The 21,180-nt window shown below is 42.3% G+C and overlaps 1 protein-coding gene across 1 annotated transcript in view; it reads left to right on the top strand.

Moving 5' to 3' along the window:
* Nucleotides 1-21,180, top strand: part of LOC139348563 (matrix metalloproteinase-17-like) — a 65,515-nt gene that overhangs the window by 29,863 nt on the left and 14,472 nt on the right. The window contains exon 4 of the mRNA XM_070988793.1: nucleotides 8,856-9,142. Within this exon, the coding sequence (XP_070844894.1) occupies nucleotides 8,856-9,142 (287 nt within the window). The remainder of the gene's footprint in view (nucleotides 1-8,855; nucleotides 9,143-21,180) is intronic.

Here is a 21,180-nt window from a genome sequence, read left to right as displayed (position 1 = left end):
GTGACACCAATTAACAAACTCATTCGCACGTACACGATGCATCTGCAGCAGCCTGAGCATTCGCTCTCAGGTGAATAGAGGATACAGTAAATAGTAGTCCAAAGTCCCCTGGGCGATAGAAGTGTCTAAATGACGAGAATAGAAGCTCAATAGCCTCAGAACAACGCAGCTCTGACAGTGTGTAGTCCTTGCTCTCGTTTACATAGAAACGGAGACTTTTAGTGCCTGCAGCGTTTAGAATGTGACTCTTTATGACAGCCAGTGAGCTCGCAAAGGTCTGCGGCGTTATGCAGAGCCTGTTTAATCCTAATATCATATCAACTTACTGTAAGAAAGAAAGACACACCCACTCATTCCTCACCTCGGCAGGACTGACAATAGCTTTTTCAATGGCGCTTCACTCTCTCCTCTGCTCGTTCACACACATCAATCACATCATTGTGTTCTGAAAATGTGCAGAGTAGGTGGTGAGTGTCAGTTATTTCACAGAGGGAGGGAAACAGGATAAGAGGCTAAGCTGAGTAGCTATTCATTTTATGTACACTGATTCAAGTAATGTGTTTTCCTGCAATATAAGTAAATTATTTTTGTGATGATGTCTGCGAGTCTTTGTGCCTAGGCTGAGCCCTTAATCCCCCAATTTAACTCCTGCCTACCTCTTTTCCTCTTACACACAGCCCAGAACAGCACCCTGCACTCAGCCAAGTATGTTGCAGCCGAGTTGTGTAACAGCCCACTGTTAGCTCATTATCTCATATTGTTCGCCCATTATCACAGCAGACAGCCTGGTAGTCATTAGCAGCCCCACTGATAACTCAAACGGATAGGTGTAGCGAGCAGAGTGGAGGACGGAAAAGATGGGTTGGTTGATGAGGATAATGAAGAGCAAAGAAGGAGAAGACATAGTTAACATAAAAGGGAAAATTGCATCTTTTCTTTCTGCATCTGGTGCAGTCAGGAGGTTAGACTGAATAAATGCTGGATTGCAGCATCACCGACTCTCATCCATCTCTTTAAACTTTTCTAATGAAGTGAATGAACTGAGCACAAGAATGAGCAATGTGGGGACATGAAGACACGTTAAATGACCATGAAATGTCTGCAGTGGCATCGCCCTCTTTTCATTTTAGAGTGTAGTATTATTGTGGTAACGTACCCTGAAGCTCAAAGGGATTGTTTTGTGAGACCTGCATGGGGCAGCTGTAGTCAAGCGCTCCAAACCCAGCAAGGCTTATTTAAAAACAGCAGAGCCATATTCAAACTGGATGGATGTAATGAAAGCATTAAACGTGGCCATAGTCATAACTCAGCAGCAGGGGTCCATCAAAGTACTAATTATAGCCATAGCTCACAGTGGTTAGTGAGTGTTAGGAAATGCCACAGCTGTGTCCAAAGGCATCAGTATATTCCTAGAAGTAGCTCTCAGACTATAAAAGTAATAACATAAAGCTGCTAGCAGTAATGGCCAGGCATACCACAGCATGACGAACGTTTTTTAATTCTCTGCTCCCTTTGGCACCTACGAAATATTTGGATGTGTCTTCTGAAGGATTCATCAGGTAATTAACTTTGTCCAAGACCCTCACTAGTTTTGCGTAAAAGTAAGCTGAATGAATTTGATTTCCGCAGAATGTGGCAGTCTGGCCTGCGTGAGGAGATCCTGAAAACTTTTGCAGAAAATTCAAGATGGCAGGGATGAGCTTTACACGAGAAAATGTTACTACAGCACCGATATCTCTCATGTCCAATGAAGGAGGCACTGTGGCTACGTGCCTAACTAGGAACAAGATAGCAGTCAATGCCTGAATTACTGGACTTACTGCAAAATAATATACTGATTCTAAAAGAGTCTGCTAACGGCTCTGTGAGGCTGTATTTAGGCTTTGAGCTAAATGCTAACATCAGTGTGCTCAAATGCTCACGATGATGACATTTGCTAAATAGCAGTAAACATTAAGTACAGCTAAAACTGTCAGTATTTGGTCAGAAACCACAAGTTACTACAATTCACCCAGAAGGGGCCATGAATGTGTGGACCAAATGTCATGGTAATCCATTTAACAGTTGCGAAGACGTGTCGCTTAAAATCAATAATGTTAGAGGATCACCAAAAGTCATCAGGATACATCGCTTGGGAATCATGAATGTCTGCACAAAATTACTTCCAGTACATGCAGCTTGAGCAAACTCAGGTAATCACATCGCTGCTGGACTCTATTGGTGATGTCCTTCTTGTCAGTGTGCACCTTGAGTTTCTCTCATGTATATGAGAGGTGCTTCTATTATTGGTCCATCACAGATCCATCATTGTGCGTCTATCACAAAACACTTCTGCCACACAGACGAGTTTATTGACACTGTGGTGAGTAATTCCAGGGTATTGAAGTCCTAAGCATTCATTTCCCTGCTGCCATTTGAGGCCACCTACCTGTGAAATTGCTCGATGGAACCGTAAGAATAAAAAATAATTGTTATTAAATATTATCTTATTAGGGACCTATTGTATTTTTCCTCCAGATTTCACATTAGCATCTCAGAGCCGGTGACTGCGACAGTCGCGATAGACCGAGAATGAGGGATGAGGGAGACTCGGACTGAAAAGGGGAGAGAGGCATTTGTGGAGAGATGGGAGAGTCATGCAGGGCCTTTTAATTTTGTGTCTTTCATCTTCAGCCTGAATGACATGGTGTGTGTGTGTGTGTGTGTGTGTGTGTGTGTGTGTGTGTGTGTGTGTGTGTGTGTGTGTGTGTGTGTGTGTGTGTGTGTGTGTGTGTGTGTGTGTGTGTGTGTGTGTGTGTGTGTGTGTGTGTGTGTGTGAGTGAGTGAGTGAGTGAGTGAGTGAGTGAGTGAGTGAGAGAGAGAGAGAGAGAGAGAGAGAGTATGAGGAGGTTTTGGTAGTACACAGCATGAGCCTGTGTCTCTGTCACAGAAATATTTTCATGTTTGTGAGTGTTTTTGTGCTGCTACATGTGTGCATGTACAAACGCGTATGAGCACATGAATCACCGTCTGCATTTGAGCTTTCAATTTTCAGGGTAATCAGCTTATGTCTACGGAGGGTAGCGAAGCACAGGAGGTGAATATTATTTGTGTGTGTGTGTGTGTGCGCGTGTACTTTTTAGCATCACTTTTGATGTCAGCTCATGTCTCTGTGGAGCAGCACAGCCACGGGAGGTAAGAGCCCGCTGAGAGGCTGAAGGCGGGGGACAGCAAAAGAGCCTTAGAGTTTTCTTCATCTGTTTCTCTCCCTCTATCCATCCCTCTCTTCTTCCCTCTCTTCATCTGAATCATCACTGAGAAGTACGGGGAAATTAAAAGTCAAGCAGGTGAAATGCAAGAGGGGGTAGTGTGTGTGTGCGTCTGCTCGCGCCTGAAAACGTTTTCTGTCTTTCTACATCATCTTATGCACATGTAGCATGCATGCAGAGACACACACGTTTACACCCACATAAGCCTAGTTTGCTCTTACTCATTTGTCAAATTAAGGTGGACCTCCTGCCTGCTGGAATTAAATAGGTACAGAAAATACCGTCCACCTTAATCAGCCTTCTGTCCGTCCAGCTAATTTCAAAGTCCGTTAAATCATTTTCTCCTAATCTTTGGGGGAAGAAAGCAAGATGGGTGGCAGACCTGTTTTCTGCCTTTCTGATGAAATAGTAACCTGAAGCATCATTTTAGTCAAGCTGTATTTAATGCTGAAATCAGCAGCCTTTTTGCCTTCTCCAGGAGCTTAAATATGGTTTGAACTATAGTCAACTCCATGACAATGCAAATACATTATCTTTAATTGTCAGGTCTCCATCAGTCAATCTTAGTGTAATGTTTTCAGAAATAAACACAGCATTACTCACTCATCTATTGCACCATTTATCGTGGGTTATTTGCTACTTTAAGCTGAACTGAACAACTGCCTGTTGAGGAGAGAGCATTCAGAGTTTCATTTCTTTTGAACCTCAAATCTTGCCCTCCCCCACTTACGCCCATGTATCACTGGCACCTCTCTCGCAATCACCCATACAAGACTGTAACACAAGCTGGTTTTTAAGAAGCTTTTGTAATGAGGAACATTTTTTTGTGGGCAAGGAAAAGGAGACATCAGATGCTCTGTCAGAGATGGAAATGTGCCTGTGTGATCACTGATCCCTCTGAATGTAGTAGCCTGGAGAAAAGCTGAAACTTAAGGACTCATCATTCTCAGGGAGAACAAACTCCGTGATTCTGACTAAAGTTAGAGCTGTGGAAGATGAAGCCATGGGGAGTTGTCAGAAATATTTCTGCAAGAGCAGAGATTGCGCTTTTCTCTCCGCCTTTTGCACACTCATATTACAGTAGGTCTCTGTTTTCTAACTAATTTTATCTCTCTTTCCTTCCCCTTCCCCATTATTTTCTTCTTACCTATATCATCCTGTTCAGTCTCTCATGCAGACATCGGCCCTACAGTGCGTTCTTCTGAAATAAAATAGGGTATGCAGTGGGGAAGATTAACAATATGATATCAAATTGTTCAAGCTAACCAAAGTTGAGTCTCCCACCTGCACATTCATTTGCGGCATTGCACGCTGATGTACACACACCCTCACCTCGCTCGCTTGAATTACAACTTATAAGTTGGCGAGTTGTTTGTGGAGGGTAAGCATTTTCTTTCAAACCCCTGTGATAAGCTGTCAGGGTGAGCACAAGTTCACTGAGTGATCGCTGGAGTGAGTGCAGGATAAACAATCCCTCTGTCATCCTATTTCACCGAGCTGAGAGCACCTCACACTCCGGAGTCTACAGGTACGATCATTAAAAATGTAACACGTCTGAATCACACTGGGAGATGCTTGAAATGGCCAGCAGACGTAGATGTTGAGAAGATTATGCCACATGTGATTTTATATTCTAAACTTTGATACAAAGCTCGTATAAAAACAATATATAATACCTCTTTTGATACCACAACAAAAAGAAAAAAAAGTCCTTGGCAGATATCTATTTTATCTATTAACAACCTGCACACAATGCTGGTATGGAAAAAGTCACTGAGCACGCACCAACTCATTTGTAATCCTGTTAATCGTTGAGGATCAGTTGATTTTCTCCCCTGTTATTCTATCTGTGCAGCCTTGGGTTGGAAATCTGATTGTAGATCTGCTTTTTTGTCACCACTTCAGTATCATTTTAAACATGGTACCAGAAAATGATCCCAGTATCGCTAATGTTGATAATATGATTAGCAGCCCTGTATCCCTTGAAAGTGATGAATCTGTAGCTTACGCTGCATTTGTATTGAATTCATCTTCTTTGATTCTTTCGTCAACAGTGCCAGTGTTCTTTAAACCAGAACAGCGTGAAAGATAAAGAACCAGCAAACACGGTAGATGAACCTTTGAAGCCGTCATAATGAACCACCTCTGTACCACCGACGTGGCCAGAGATCCTAGACTTGTGAAAGAAAAAAGCAGTGGGGCAGAGGCTTCAGTCAGAGGGATGAGTCACCAGTCCTCAGCAAGAAGTCCTTAATCATGAAGAATTCAAGTGTGAATTGAAACAACTGTCAAACAAATGATTTGTTTGACGGGAGGTTGGCTTTCAAGATGCCGGATTTAACAAAAGAAAAAAGCTGTGATGACAGAGGGTTCTTTATGAACAAGATTGTTTGAAGTGACAGGACTTCAGTCTCTGAACCTTTTTGTGTCCTAAATGCTTACCCTGATTGGCACAGTCTGAGTTTGACAGTCCTATAGCCGGCGCAGCTTGTCTCAACTGATTCAACATAATGAGGTTTTTGTGGTATTACTGTTGTGGAGCAAGATTTGTATATGCACCCTAGAGCCTTACTATTATGCTGTCATTCAGACTTTCAAAAGTTCTATTAATAAGATTGCAGTCCTTGATTTGATGACTCTCGTGGTTAATTGTGTTAAGACACACAACAGAGAAACATCTGGCGTGTTTACAGTGCAGCCAAACAAACTGGTGATGTTTTAGTAAAGAAGTCAGTCAACAGTTGGCCTTTTTTTCCATCATGCCACAAGCAATCTGATTTCAAGCTGCACGCAGTTTTCGACTTGACGGCACGCCACAGTGAAAGTACAGTCGTTGGCTACCTTGCTGGGGTGTTGGAGGTGTGCAGCCTGTCGTCTGGCTGGGAAATATTTAAAACATGCTCCGTTTCCTGAGAATCCCCCCATTTAATGAAAATCTTAAGAATTGGAACTTTAAGACTCATTACACCAGTGGTTCCCAAAGCTTTTCCGTCGGGCCTCCAGCGGAAGAACGTTCACAGAATCTTAATCGGCGTGCTAACATCAGAGCACTCTTTTTTTGGTGATTGTTCCTTAATGAACCATATTCACTCAACTTTCGCTGCGCTCCCTGTTTTATGTGCCTGTCATTATGCCCCCCAGTGCTGGCTGTGCTCCGCAGTTTAACAACCGCTGGATTTAGACCAAGTTGGACTGTTCTCTTGACAGTTTCGAGATAGAAGTCATATAGTAAGTGATACAGTATCGTTCCGATCTCTTAGTAGGAAGAAGTTGATCCTAATATGATTATTGTAAAAGGTTTAATTTTCTACAGCTCAAATCAAGTTAACAAATGTGCGCTGGAGAAAAAGAAAAATCGATTTTTAGCCAGATTAAAACAGCAGCTAAACAGAAAAACTGTGGTGTCCCTTGAGTCAGGGACAATTAACTCATAAGGTAATTTATCCACTGATACTGAAAGTCGCAGCTCGGCTGAAGTGCACTCCCCTTCGCCCTCCCCTATAGAGCATACGGTGCTTTTGCTATTGAACATCTCTCCATTCACCATTTCACCCACATTTGCTTTTTTTCATTTGTTTCATTGCCTGTTCCATGGAAATGGCAGCATAAATGAGAAACGCAGGTGGTTTGACAAATGGTCATTTTGGTTTTGGCACAGGCTCATGCAAGAATTGGTGTTCTCCCAAGGTTGCCATGCACCAGCTTTTTGGACATTTTATTTCCCGAATGTTCTCGTTTCGCACCCAGAGACCAATAACTTCTGTTTGTGCTCGTGGAATTCGGTGGTTGTGTGGATTGTGCCATTAAACTATGCCTCAGGTCTGTCTGTGACAGTCGATATGTGAATCAATATCCATGTTTGTGTTTCTTTTTTGATTGCGCTACAGTCTTGTCTCCTTTGATGCAAGTCACAACACTTCAAAAAGAGGTCAAGATTGTCAATACTGTCCAATATGTGGCGTGCAGCCTAGCATGATAGGATAACCCTGACCACCTACTGGATGTTACTATATACAGGATTTTGTGGAGGGAAATCATTTGAAACTGGACAGTCATGATGCAAACCTTTCAATGGGGACTCCTGTGAGTGTGTGAAATATTAAAGTACACTGCATTTTTAACCAATTTCTAGTAGGTTGTAAGCTGATTGTGGCAGAAAGACAAGGCGGTACTTCTGTGTGGTATTTCCTAGAGCAGGCTGACTATGACCAAATCGCCTCTTGTATTTAGACAAAGTGCCTTTGTGGGGAGAAAGATGGCAGAGGAGTAGGAAGAGGCAGACTGACGGGTGGAGAGAAAAGAAAGGGAATGAGAGAGACAATGGAAGATTTGAGGAGAGGAGATTTGGGAAAGGGGGTAGACAAACTTGCATGACGTCTGAGTGGTTTTCTGTTTGTTCTTGTCCGTTTCAACTGTCGCTGACAGGAAGAAATAGCTTGAGAGATGTTAAGGTGATGTGAGGAAGGAAGAAAATTAAATATGGATTGGGAAGGGAAAGGGGAAGGCGGTGAAAAAGCTGATGAAATGTTCCTGAAAGCCGACTCTGTAATCTCTTCACATGCACATTGTATTCTAAACTTGCGTACTATCAGTACATGTGGGCAGCAGGAGCATCGTACCATGAAATACAAAAAACAAAGCAATCACATAAAAGATTCAAACTGAAACTTTTATTTTCATGCAGGTCTGTCTCAGTGTCAAACACTGCGTAGTTGACCATTATGTTTTTGTGCTTTTATTCAGAGTAATCTCTTCATCCTGCTGTTTTCTGCCAGTATCTATTATATATCCCTTCCTGTTTCCTTACTTCCCTTTGTCTCCTGTGCTCAGTTCTAACTCTTCCACGCTTTTACCTTTTTGGCTCTTCTCCAGCTTCAAGTTCATGTCTGTCACCCCTCTGCTGCCTTCAGATCTGCTCTTCACTCACTACGAGGTAGAGCCCAGAGCACAGTGCAGGTATAGGTCTTGAAAAAGTGTGGAAGGAAACTATTCACCATGTTTCCAGGCAACAACAACAGTGAAGTCGCATTTTGTTTGCGATGCATTTGAACGTTGCATAACGCATAACACACATAAACAGCTAAGCTAACTGTGGCATTGTGTTTAGCTAACATTGTAAACTATATGCATATTCACAAGCCTGCACTAGTTTTCCTGGCGACATTGTGAGAGAGTTCAGTGAACTCTGAAACACAGTATGAGCGTATCTGGGCGCCACTGCTCAGTTCACGGCAAAACAGTGGCACAGCCAGCACGGAGTGGTTTTACCTCTAATCATGTGTGGGCGCCTCCATACTTGACATACTCCTCTCTTTCTCCTCCCACGGATTTTACCTCTCTTACCCTTTCCTCATTTCATTTCCTTTTCTTCTCCTCTTGCTTCATGTCCATCATTTTTCATTTTTCTCGTTTTTTTTTTTTTTTTTTACCCAGCTCTCCTCTCTTGTCTCCACTTTTACTTTGTTCTTCTGTCAAGTCTCCTTGATCAGCCACCTTTTCTCTCATCTCCTTTCTTGTCCTCTCAACTCCCCCGTGTCCTTATTTTCCCTCCTCCTTACCCCCTTTTCTCTCACCTTCTCATATACAATATACTCTTTCTTCTCTCAGAGTGAGGACCTTCCCTAAGGATTCGGCCTTACTGGGCAGGGACACTGTTCGAGCCCTGATGTACTACGCCTTGAAGGTCTGGAGTGACATCGCGCCACTTAACTTCCACGAGGTGGCAGGAAGTGACGCGGACATTCAGATCGACTTCACTAAGGCCGACCACAATGATGGATATCCCTTTGATGGGCCCGGGGGCACCGTGGCACATGCGTTCTTCCCCGGGGAGAGATTCACAGCAGGGGATACGCACTTTGATGATGACGAGGCCTGGACCTTCAGATCACCAGGTACTGAACATTGCAACCTGCTGTATTAGTCCACACAATAAGTGTTTGTACAAATGTGTAACCATTACTTAAAGTGTTAGAGACAATTAGGACTGACTATAAATAGGAGCTATTTCAACAGATTTACTCATTACTTTCAGCTTAACTTTTTCAAGTATTTATCCATTACAGCTATTCAGCTATTTAATGGGGAGGTTGATGGGCAGCTTCCTGGTTATTGCACAGCTTCTAAAGATCAACATCAGCTATTTTGAATCCTATTTGGATATTTATCTTCCTCTTTACCCAAACACTTTTAGTTGAGTTAGCTTCCCACGTCCCTCCTGGCAACTACAGACATACCCCCCTGAGGTAACCCTGATGGGGAATCACTGCCAATGGTGTGGCAGAGCCCTTAATTGCGTTCACCTTCATGATTAAACTAATTGTATTGTTATGTGCACCAGCATCCTAAAATGTCTACAAAAGAGTAAGCATTGTTGGCAGCAACATCTGTGCACTGCCCTGAGCGCCTGGGACATGTTTTTTAAAGCAGAGTTGCTGTTGAGTAATGCTGAAATGTTTAGCTGATTAAGGAATTAGTCAGTGGACATAAAATTAATCCTCAACATAATAATCAATTAAAGTTTTAAGCTTAAAAAGTGCTGAAAATTGCCCAGTTCCACTTGTTCAAATGTGAGAGTTTGCTGCTCAACTTAGTCATTTATAGTAATATAAGTAAGAAGTGTTTGGGTTCTACACTCTTGGTCTGAACAAGTGATTTGAGGACTTCATCATGGGCTTTCAAAGCTTCTCCTAAGCATTTTCACATTTTCACAATTGAAATGATTGAAAAACATGCTTTATAGATGAATGAATATTCCTTTGTTGCAGCCCAGCTTTTGAGAGTTAAGATCAAATTTTGCACACCACCAATAAAAATTCTATTATCCTCTTGTATGGAGGTAAAGGCAGAAGTCTCAGATGTGCAAATCTCATAACCTCCACCAAAAATCTAAATTATCTGCATTATTAAGTCCGTTATTATAGTCATCGACACACGGGCTGTGGGTTTCCAGTGAACCCTATTCATTCAGAGTGCCTCTGCTTTGAGCTGTGTGGCCTAATAGATTGGTTTATGCAGTGTTATCCTGAATGATCTGGCCAAATTTCTTTCATCAAACAGTTTTCAAAGAGCTTGATTACCCACTGAGGGAAAATCTGCGAATTTGAAATGAGGACAGGACGACGGCGGCTCGAAATGGAATTCAATCAGCTCTGCCAATCAAAAATAGACAAGCTTGAATTAGAAATATCCGTTATTCTTCGACAGCAGTGGAAAACACAACACATTGCTTTTGTGTTTTTGGCTTTGGAAGGTAGCCTCCACACATTCACGGAGTCATTCATTCACTCTGCCGTGCATTCTCTCACTCACAATACAATATCTATCCCCTCTGCAGACACCATCAGTCACACGCCCCTTCTTTGCACTCGTGATGAACTGTCTGTGTCCGTGCTATCTTATGACTAATTGTGAATTCCAGAGCCTTTCGCTGCGTGAGTGTTCACTCTGGTGCACATGAAATTAGTGGTCGGACAACAGGACCATTTTTTCAAAATGTGACCAAATCGTCATGTTCTGATAAGCAACGCGGCAGCCTTGTCACTCAGCATCATCCTCATTTCTCCCCACTGTCCTGTGCTTTTTTTTTATAAAGGGGGGTGGGAGGTGGAAAGCAGGAAGGGGTCGGGGAGCATTATAAGTCCACTCATCCGCATTAAATGAGCGGATGGAGTGATCTAGTCGTGCTGAATGCATCGCCGGGCAGAGGCTGTCTCAGTGCGGTCACACGAATGACAGCATAAATCATTAACTCTCCTTTCCTCTGACTTGCTTTCTTTATTCTTCCTTTCATCTGGATGACTGAACTTAAAATGACCTTCCTCCCTCCTCTCAGTGCCTCCATTCATCCCTTCTTTTTCAAAGATGGATGGAAAAGCAGAGGTAATGGCAATAAGAAGAGAGGTGGAGATGATTCGAGGAATAGTTTGGAAACTTGTGAGAGAGGTTTTTGCCAAATAAGTCAAAAAGATGAGGAAAGTTAAGCATGATAGTTCATATTTGACCTTCAAAGTCAAGGTCCACTCACTGGTGAAGTTGTCATTGGTTTAAGGAGATTCTAGTACTTTGCGAGGTCTGACAAGTTTAAACCTTTTTCACCCCGCAACTGTTAATTACACTTACACAACAAGTTAACAAAATAGAGAACATGCGAGAATGCATTGTAAAATGTTTTGATAGCGTTATCTCCAAAAAGAATGTACCCCTCTGCTGTTAACAGAAGCTACAGTGGTATAAATTGGTCCATTAATCCAGGGTACAAAAATAAATTACATGCAGCATTGTGAAGCAAAGTGATATCAGGTAGAATGATAAAGCAAAGGTTTGCCAGACAAGTGCCCTGAGGGCGTATTCCAGAGTGAGTTAATTCAACAACAAGCTAAAATGGATAGTGGCTTATGGTTTATGGAATTTTAAAGTGATGCACAAAAATTAATTGTCGCGGTCATCATTCGTGGATAACCTTTCATGTAATGTAACATAACAAATGTATTTTCTGGAGCTGCTTGCAATATGCATTGTGTTCCATCTCTGTCTGTCCCAGCCAGATGAAATGATGTTTAAATGTAGTTTGAATCAGTCTGAAAGATGCCGGGCTTGTATACAATAATTTCATGAATCTCTCTCAAATACTGGTTAGAAACCATGAAGTGAATGACCAAAGTGTTTACTACATGTCAGCAAAAAAAAGAGCTTCAATATTAGCAGCATGGAGGAGGCAGCACTCCGTCGCTAGTCGTGCTACGGCAGAGATGATGATGTTGACGGCAGGTTGGCGCACGAGCTGGGGTTTTAGCTGATGAGTGGTGATCCTGAGACAAAGGGAGAACAGTTAAATACTGGAAAACATGAGGAGAAATTACTGAGCCAGTGAACTAGATTTGGCCCTGACATTTATGTACCGCAGAGGTGAGACAACAATCTGGCAAAGAGTGATTTGAGAGAAGAGGTAGATATGCTGCAGGCTGATGGGCTGATGGGAGCCAATAACCAATTTACCAGTGGACCAATCTAGAGGGGATTGTGAGTTTTTAACCAACAGTGCCTTAAGACTATAGGAAACACTTGGGGTCTTCAGGGATGCAGCAATGGCTGTGATAATAGTTACTGTATAATGCAGTTCTGGTTGTGTCCTTACAGGTTGTGAGTGGTAATTATTAACCTGGACTTTCAGTGAGTAGTTCTCCTTTTTGATAGTGTGTCAACTTCATGGCAATGACTGTTAAAAAAATAGAAATTCTAATTTCCATTTCTAATTATTTCTGCTGTTTTGAGGAAAATTGATGTATGTATTTTGCCTTTGTTTCCATAGAATGATAAATAGTACCTAAGCTGGGGCAAGAGTAATTGTTATGTCATATATGCCACCATCTGCAGAAAAGTGCCCGAAGCCAAGAGATGAAGCAGTGGCAAAAGTTTGTGATATGTGGGGATGCCATTACTCCTCCTCTGATTCCAAGTCAAGCCTTTTTCCCTTCCAGGAGAAACTGAATTGCATGACTTGGCAGCTTATACCTATTTCTAACTACACCTCTTTCTCACCTCACCCTCACACATCCCAAACAGAGTAATTCCTGGATGAAAGATAAATTCGTGAAAAAAACCCGACATGAATACCTCTCTTCCAAAGCTGGAAGCAAAAGAAAGAGAAATCTGTCGGCAAGCAGCATTTTATGAATCAGCAGCACCGACAATATGAGTGATTTTTCCACACAGATGCGGCAACTGTAGTCCTCCACGCTGTGTGATTCTCAGGGTTATGTGTACATTATACTGTGCAATGCACTGAAAGAAACAGAGCTCAGTTACATTGCATGCACACTGAGCATCAGTGCTTTATTTGATGTTGCTGCAGTCTGAAAAAGTTGCCATTTGTGGACCATTCCCAGGGTGAATTCTGGGAAACAAGCATCCAAGCAAATCAATTTTTGTAACGCGATTGTCATTTTACATTGCAACTACCACATTTTCACAATTTTACACACCAAGAAGACCCACATCACCCTTTTTTGTGGAGTGTGATTGGCTGCACTGCATTTCACAGTACTGCTGTGAAGCTCTTTTGCATTTTGTCCAGATTGTATGAGGAGCTTCTTCATCATTTAACCTTGTCATTTAGCTATTCATCTGTCATAGAGAATAAGCAGGACCAGAATTTCGACTCTGAAAAAGAGCTAGTATTTTTTGAGACCAAAAGTTCAGTCTCTTGTCTGATATCATCAGATCTGAAGGATAAATTTGATGCGACATTATATTCTCCCTAAGTGAATTTGAAGCAGTGAGGCAAAATAAAAGCATGTCTGCTTTCTTAGTCACTGTCGACATCACCTCTGTCAGCTAGCTGTTAGCTGAAAAGGAATTGCGGATTTTACAGGGAAAGTAGGGATCCCACAGCCTGGATGTTAATGGAATAACTTTGTTTTCTTCATTAGAAAGAATGAGGTATTCTTCCAAGCAGAAAAAACTAATATTTATGTGCAGTTAAAAGCTCAATCTCTGTCCCAAATACCACAGATCTAAAGTCTGAAATTGAGCCATTGTTTCATCCAGTAATGTAACTGCTGTCCACAAGAAAGGTGTCGAAAGATCCAGTGTTCTATGGTTCGTCCTGGCCTCATGTTTCAGATTAAACCTCAGCCTGACGGATAGAGTTTATAGTATGTGTGTGCCTGTGTATGTGTGTGTGCCTGTGTGTGTGTGCGCCTGTGTGTGTGTGTGAGAAAGCGAGAGAAGCTGTCTCTCCCGGCTGCTGAATCTGTGATGGGGCCAGGACCTGTGTGGATCTCCCTCCTTTGTTTTGCGCCGTCAGGGCTGTGAGCCATATGTTACAGGACAGCAGCTCAATCTACTCCAATTAGACCTCCCACCGGGCCCCGGCAATGGCAGCGGGGGGGCAGCAGCTGCATAGATGTAGGTTTGGTCAATGGCAGCAGGCTAGTAAAGGGGGGGGGGGGGTAAGACGTTCCACGTTTTCTCATAATAGTATAAAGACAATATTCATAGGTTTTAACCATTTATACTGAAGAATTAACTGGTTAAAGTGCTAAAACGAAGCCTTGGAACAGCATCAGCAGCAAAGTTTAGGGTTTTAAGGGCTATTTAATTAAAAAAATAATGCCTGAATTAATAAATAATTCAGGGAGGCTGATGGATGACAATACCCCCATTGAGGTCACAGAGTATTGTGGCCCTCGACATGGGAGAATGTAAAAACATGGATTGATTGAGTGAATCATCATACCTTTCAAGAACATTTCTTTCTTCCATTGTGTCCCTTCCAGGTTGAAATTCCCATCAAACTTTTTCATCTGCACAAACTGTTATTTTTATCTCCCAAATCTTCTGGAGACCAAAAGAATATATTAATCAGCTCCCCAAAGATAGTCACAGACCTGGTACAGTTCTCTCTTCCTTCGTGGAGCGAAGTTCAGCTCACCTGCGGATTTTCATGCTTTTTGTTTAGCCGTTGACTTTCCCTTCTCTGTACCACTCAGAGGCTGCCAGACTGACAAACTGATGCAGAGGGAAAACAGTAAATCAAACAACTCTTAATTCCAAAGTCACCCTCTGCCAGCCCCACTGCACTCCTATATCACAACTGCCTCCTCCAGCATCATCAGCTGGTCTCTATGGCATTGCATTGTTTAGCTGATGTCAGTATCGCTGCTTCTGTGTATCCTTCTGCTTGTGAGACAGCAGAGATCGAGTCCTGCCCGGCTTAGCTCTTGCTCCCACAGAGCTATCAGATTCATAAATTGTTGTTCTTAGCATTTTTTTCCAAAGCACGGTAATCCCTTGAGAAGATGTAAACTTGTTAGGTCAGCCCAGAAGGTAAAACGCGAATGTTGGTGCTTCAGCAGATTGTAGCGCTATGTAATCGTCTTAAGAAAAATGAGCCTTATCAGACAAATCCGTAGCTGAGTAATTGCCTTTGCTCATTCCCCTCCACTCCCTCCCAATGCATTGTTCTCAGCAGGACCCTAAATCTGGGTCCACTAAGGCCAGCACCTAATGTGTGTGATGATGCTGAATAGTGGAATATTAAGCACCACAATGAGTGGACCGTTTCACCCCTGCTGTGTGAGTGATGGTTCTGCCGTCCATTAGGAGTCGTGAGAGGCAGAATCTCGGTGAGATCAAATAAGTGGAGGTCTGGAAGTGCTGTTTTTGCCTTGACAGGCAGCAGATTGCTTCTATTAATTATCACTCTGCCAGCAATCTGCTTCTGCAAACTGATTATCCCAACTGAAACAAAGGCATCATTAAGCAGGTGAATTTTTCATGCCGTTCAATATTTTCTGTGTGTGCGTGTGCTACTGTGGTGCACATGCATTTTATATTGTGTACTGTTTATGTCTCTGTCAGGATGTGTTCCTTGGAGACAGAGAAGAAACACAATGGGAGGCAGATTGGGCAGTTTATTGCTACTATGCTGTTGTATAAATTCATTTAAATCTCATATCTGATAATGTGACATGCACACATGCGAACCAGATGCCCGAATCAATTTGTTGCAGCCCTGATTTTTAAGCGTTTGTGCAGTCATCTTGAGTGTGACACTGTTGTCCCAATGATTGTTAGTCTGTGTTTTGATTTCATTTGAATTTATTCATTTATTTTTAGCCATTTTTGCCTTCATTTGATAGGCAAATACATCGAGATAGCAAAGGGTAGAGATCTGTGGTCGGTGACGTCCATCGGGCATTCTTGGCTAGGATTCAGTGTTGATTCACTCCCTTCTTTTACATGACTTGATTCTCCTATATGCCTGTTTCCCAACCATAAATTTGCTACAAAATAGAATGCAAGTGACAGACAGTGTGCATGACTTCTGGCTTTCTCTCAGCTGTGTAACGATTACAGAGTTATCTGTGTGTAATTTGCAGGTAGCAGTTAAGGTTATGGGACCATTGACAGATCAGAGAAAGAAAACCTCTTTCACTGTCCTTGTCATTCTGTGTCTGTCTCTCTTTTTTGTTAATATAGGAGAACTTGGCAAGTTGTGTAGGAGAATGTAGTTACAGCCTCTAAAAGAACAAGGAACATGGCAGAGTGATAAGGAGAGAATTTCGACTCCTGAGGCCACATCATGTTGTGAGATGATACTTATATAGAACATTCCTGAAAGTGTCATCTAAAGTTTTGTCTTTAAATCCACCCTTTATGTCGCGTCACATCTCACCCCTGCCCTGGGTTTCACACCGACACATTTCCAGACCGACGCCGGCTGAAGCAGACAATAACAAATTATTCAAGCACAATGCAGAATAGAAACGAATGCTGCAGAACAATACAGACACAGAAAATAGCAACGGGATCAGAATCCAGAGACAATAAACAAACCATAAAGTTAGAACAGGAGAGGAGGACAGAGTCAAAACAATCCTTACCCACTAAAATACCCTTACTTATTTTTGGTTTACCTTTCCTCTAAAATTGAGTGAATATGACATGAACTGGCCTGCCCTGATCTGTGAAGGGTACACATATATCATTCCTCCAAAAATAAGTCCATCATCACTGATTCATACAATGTCGTTGATATCATATTACACAATGTTGAGTTTCACTTTGTCAGGGTACAGCAGGAAAACATGTCAACGCAGGTATGACTTACAGTTTTATACTATAAATGTAGTAGATCTCTGTGTTTTTGTCTGCTGAGGTTGGTGAAGTATGTAGCAGCACAGCCATTGGGTTGCTTGTGGTCACTCGTGTTTCATTTGAGCAACTGTGCCAGTGGAGTGACTTGCACTGTCAGCAAGTTTAGATGAGAGAAGAGATTGGAGATAGTGGATGAACATGTAAACACACAGCTCTGTTAGGGCTCACTGAACATGCAGCGATTGTACTCTAGTGGCCTATAACCACTGACAAGTTGTGCTTAAGATGAGTTTTTAACGTCTTTACTCTTTGTTCATGTTGGGAGTTTGAGATAAGATACTGCAACTGTGGTCTATTTGTCTTTCCATTACTCTGATATAGACTGATAAAGACTAGAAAAGTGCTTGAAATAGAAACAAGTGACACTTAATTGCAAAATAAATGTGCATTTTTACAATTAATCTTAATCAACAGAAGTGAAGCATGGTGGCACGTTGGTAACACCGTCGCCTCACACCTAGAAGGTTCGATTCCCGCTGTTGGTGCCGGGGGCATGTCCTCCACCATGCCTTTGGTGCCTGCTGCTCGAGTAAAAAGGGGGCCTTTCTGTGTGGAGTTTGCATATTCTCCCCGTGTTCACCTGGGGGATCCTCCATAAAAAATTAAACCCCTGAAAAACATGCATGAAGATCACCACCTGACCAACGGCGACAACGAAGAAAACTTGGTCCCCGGGCGCTGGTCGGATGGCAGCCCACCGCTCCTGGTCTGTTGCAGAGGAAGGACTTACCAGATGGGTTGAAGGCAGAGGAAAAATTTCACCAGTGCATAGTGTGCATGTGCATGTGTTGTGTGACAAATAAAAGGGATTGTCCCTCTGATTCTTCTTCTGAAAAAAACCTTCTGTATTTGCAGGCCATGGCATTACAAGGTCTCACATCAAATGTAAAATCTAACAGTTGAGCCAGCAGCTTCTTTGCATCTATGGGCTCATTGTCCTTCCTTAAGCCGAGCCAAGCACTGGAGGCCAGAGTGGTTACATCATACCGTATCACAATGAAGGGTGCACTTGGATGCACTGTATTCACTGCGCAACAAATGATGCTTACCTGGAGCACCAGAGGGTCTATACAAACCAAGGTGATTTCATCATCCTGTGTGAGATCTGACACAATAGAAACACCTGCCACAGTTGAGAGTCCACAGCCAGTTCAGCCTTTCAGCTAAAGTGTTGTAAGATTTGTACAAAATGGAGAATCTTTCACCTTTATATACCACATGTTTTGTGTTTGTTTTGGTGAACTTGGAAGGGAGCCGTTGAAGCCAGGAACAGAGAGGAAAAAAATCCCCCTACATGTTGAATATTTACCTCAGTGCATCATTGTCAGCTTAATTTTCACAGAGCTGAAGAGGAATGAGGCAACCACAGCAGGAATTGATTAATTATGTATTACACAAGGTTGTTTCAGGCCCATTATTCAGTTTGCATTCTGTCAATTTCTCATTAACTTCTTATATACTTATATGCTAATAAGGCTTTTATTTGCCATCTGATTTGGGAAGTGGAGGGAGGAATGAGTGGCAAAACATGTCTTTACCATGGCTTGCACTGCCATTGAGTGTCTTTACACATTTCAGATAGTAGCAGGAGTAGATTTCATAGTTATGATAACCACAATAAACATAAACACAGCTTTAGGGAATACTGCACTGGGCTCGCTCCTCAGACTCCAAATAGGTATGAATATATTGCTATGCAGTTAGAAGAAGGTTAATTGCAGAGCAAAATGATTTGATGCGACATTCAATGACACACAACACATGACAGAATAATATGTCGAGGAGATATACAGTAACACACACCATCACCACCTCTTGACCTATGTGTTTGCAAATTCAGCTCGTGCAAACTCCCATGAGCATGTCAAACAATGAAAGCAGCCTTCAGTAGACCAGGTCAAAAATGGTTCCTAAGTGTAACATTGTGGTAGTACGTGATTACGGACAATGGAGAAAGATACATACAAATAGACAGCAGCTGCTGTTCTATGTGTATGTGTCAGGAGATGAGTGCCTGGCTGTTTTGGCTCCAACTGCCCGGAGATGCTTCCTGGAAGGGAGAGTTTGGATGATATAGAGCTTGGTAATGATGTTCTTGGGCCTAGAGTGGCAGATATTTTGGAGGATGGGGAGATTGTTAGCAATGATCTCTAGTTACTCAATTATTTTTTTGGTCTGGTCTTATCCTGTGTGGCCCAAACCAGACAGCAATGTTTTGTGCAATGGTGGACCGGATGTTGGATGTGGGCCACACCATCGTTGTTGACCAACTGTGTGAGATGCATATCCAATCATGATACGCTCACCTGTTACCAATGAACCTGTTTACCTGTGCAAGGTTCCAAACAGGTGTTTTTGGAGCATTCCACAGCTTTCCCAGTCTTTAGTTGCTCCTGTACCAACTTGTTTGAGAAGTGTTGCTGCATCAAATTCAGAATAAGCAGATATTTGCAAAGGTCAATGTAGTTAATGAGGTCAAACATTAAATATATGTTTTTTGTACTGTTTCCAGTTGAGTATATGTCAAAAGGATTAGCAAATGATCACTCTTTTATGAATGTTTTACACAACTGTTTCACAATCAATCTATCCTCTTGGAAGGTTTGTTAGAGCTTTTGATGTTACTGTTAACGCAGGGTTGACTGATTTTGATTGGATGGTGCTATACATTTTTCCGAGGCAATTTACACACTTACACAATCTTCACTAGTTAAGATATTAAGTGTTAATGGTGCAACCCAATTAAGTAAATAATTTGTTTGAAAGGTACTAAGAAATGAGTTAAGGGATTTGTGAAATATTGGTGCAGTCCAGGAGCTCTCAAATGAAGCCATTAATTGCAAATTAAAAGTCCTGAAACAGTATCCTTATATAAGTTTCCAGGCTGTCAAAGGTACTCCAGACTCATGTTGACTGCATCTTCCATAAACACACTAGCCCTGTAGGCAAACTTCAGGGCATCCACAAAGGCTGTGTGATGTTTCTGTGGTAGCCAGACGTCTTTCAAAGGTCTTCAAAGATCAAAGCCACTCCAGCCTGTGATCCTAGTTTTTGAGGACTGGAGGAATGGAGACAGGAAGAGTTTAGAGGTCTAGTGAATGAAGCTCTTAAATCCCAACTTGCAATGAAAGCATTTAGGGTTATTTGAGTTCATAAAAAGATACTTAATGGCTCACTGGTGAATCCAACAGAACAACATTCAATATTCTGTAGTCAATAGTCTGTATAGAGGTGCACAATCGTTTTCTGTCTCTCTCTATCTCTCTGCCTTCCTAAATGAATCTGGTTCATCCACCTAATTCTCTCCGCTCTACTTTGTCTAAAGGCATTACATTTATTCTGTCAGCATCGCATGGACCGTAAATATGATGATATGGTACATGCTCTGTTCTGAGCCCCTGTTCTCTCTCTCCTTATCCTTCCTTTTGTCCACCTTTCCTCTCTGTGCCATGTGCTCCTGTAGATTAGAGTTGGCATTTGCCTTGTGAATACCCCAGTTGGGCACTGTAAGCATGAGTGCATGTCCCAAGCCGAGGCCAACCTGAGGTAAACTGAATGCAGACTTGAGCCTGGCCACCGAGGAACTCTAAGCTAGCTTGGCTTGCCACGCTAGCTCTCCATATTTTTGCAAATCTAAATCTCCAAGCCCCAGGTTTTGTCTTGCTTCGCAGAGTCCGACAAAGAGTTTGGGAAGGCAGTTTTTTCTCTTTTTTTCACTGAACATGGAGTGAAATGTGCTTTAATAGCCTGCAGCCTCTTTAGGTGTCTTTCTGCACGCAGGTTTTGATTGCCAGCCCAAGGAGTCAGGCAGTATTACCATAGTTATCTCACTGCACCACACGCCTAACAGCACTCAAAGCCCCCTGAGCTGTCTGTCACGCCTCTTAATTTGCACCATAAGAAGATGAGTTGAAAAAGGATAAAATACCTGAACATGGGTTTGACTGAGTCGATTTAGGATGCACACTTACAGCGGAAAGGTCACATTGGTGACTGTCGCCACTAGGTCTTTCCAAAGCCGTTTATGAAAAATCTTTCATGCACTCTTCATACGTTTGACATGTTTGACAATTTGTACCATGCTTTTAGTCACAGATAAAAAGCTGTTTAACTGTAACCAATTCACACATTAGGTAAGCGTGAAGCAGCAGCTAATACAGCTAGTTCCATACACAAAGCTATAATGTTGATTTTACAGTGCATATGAAATCTGACACACTACCTGGTGGATTGGGTGTATCATAGAAGTAAAAGCAACTACCTCACGCTG

This window comes from Chaetodon trifascialis, chromosome 20 (assembly GCF_039877785.1).
Source record: "Chaetodon trifascialis isolate fChaTrf1 chromosome 20, fChaTrf1.hap1, whole genome shotgun sequence".
NCBI lineage: Eukaryota > Metazoa > Chordata > Actinopteri > Chaetodontiformes > Chaetodontidae > Chaetodon > Chaetodon trifascialis.
The sequence above is the reverse complement of the archived record's forward strand: the minus strand, read 5'-3'. Positions and strand labels throughout refer to the sequence as shown.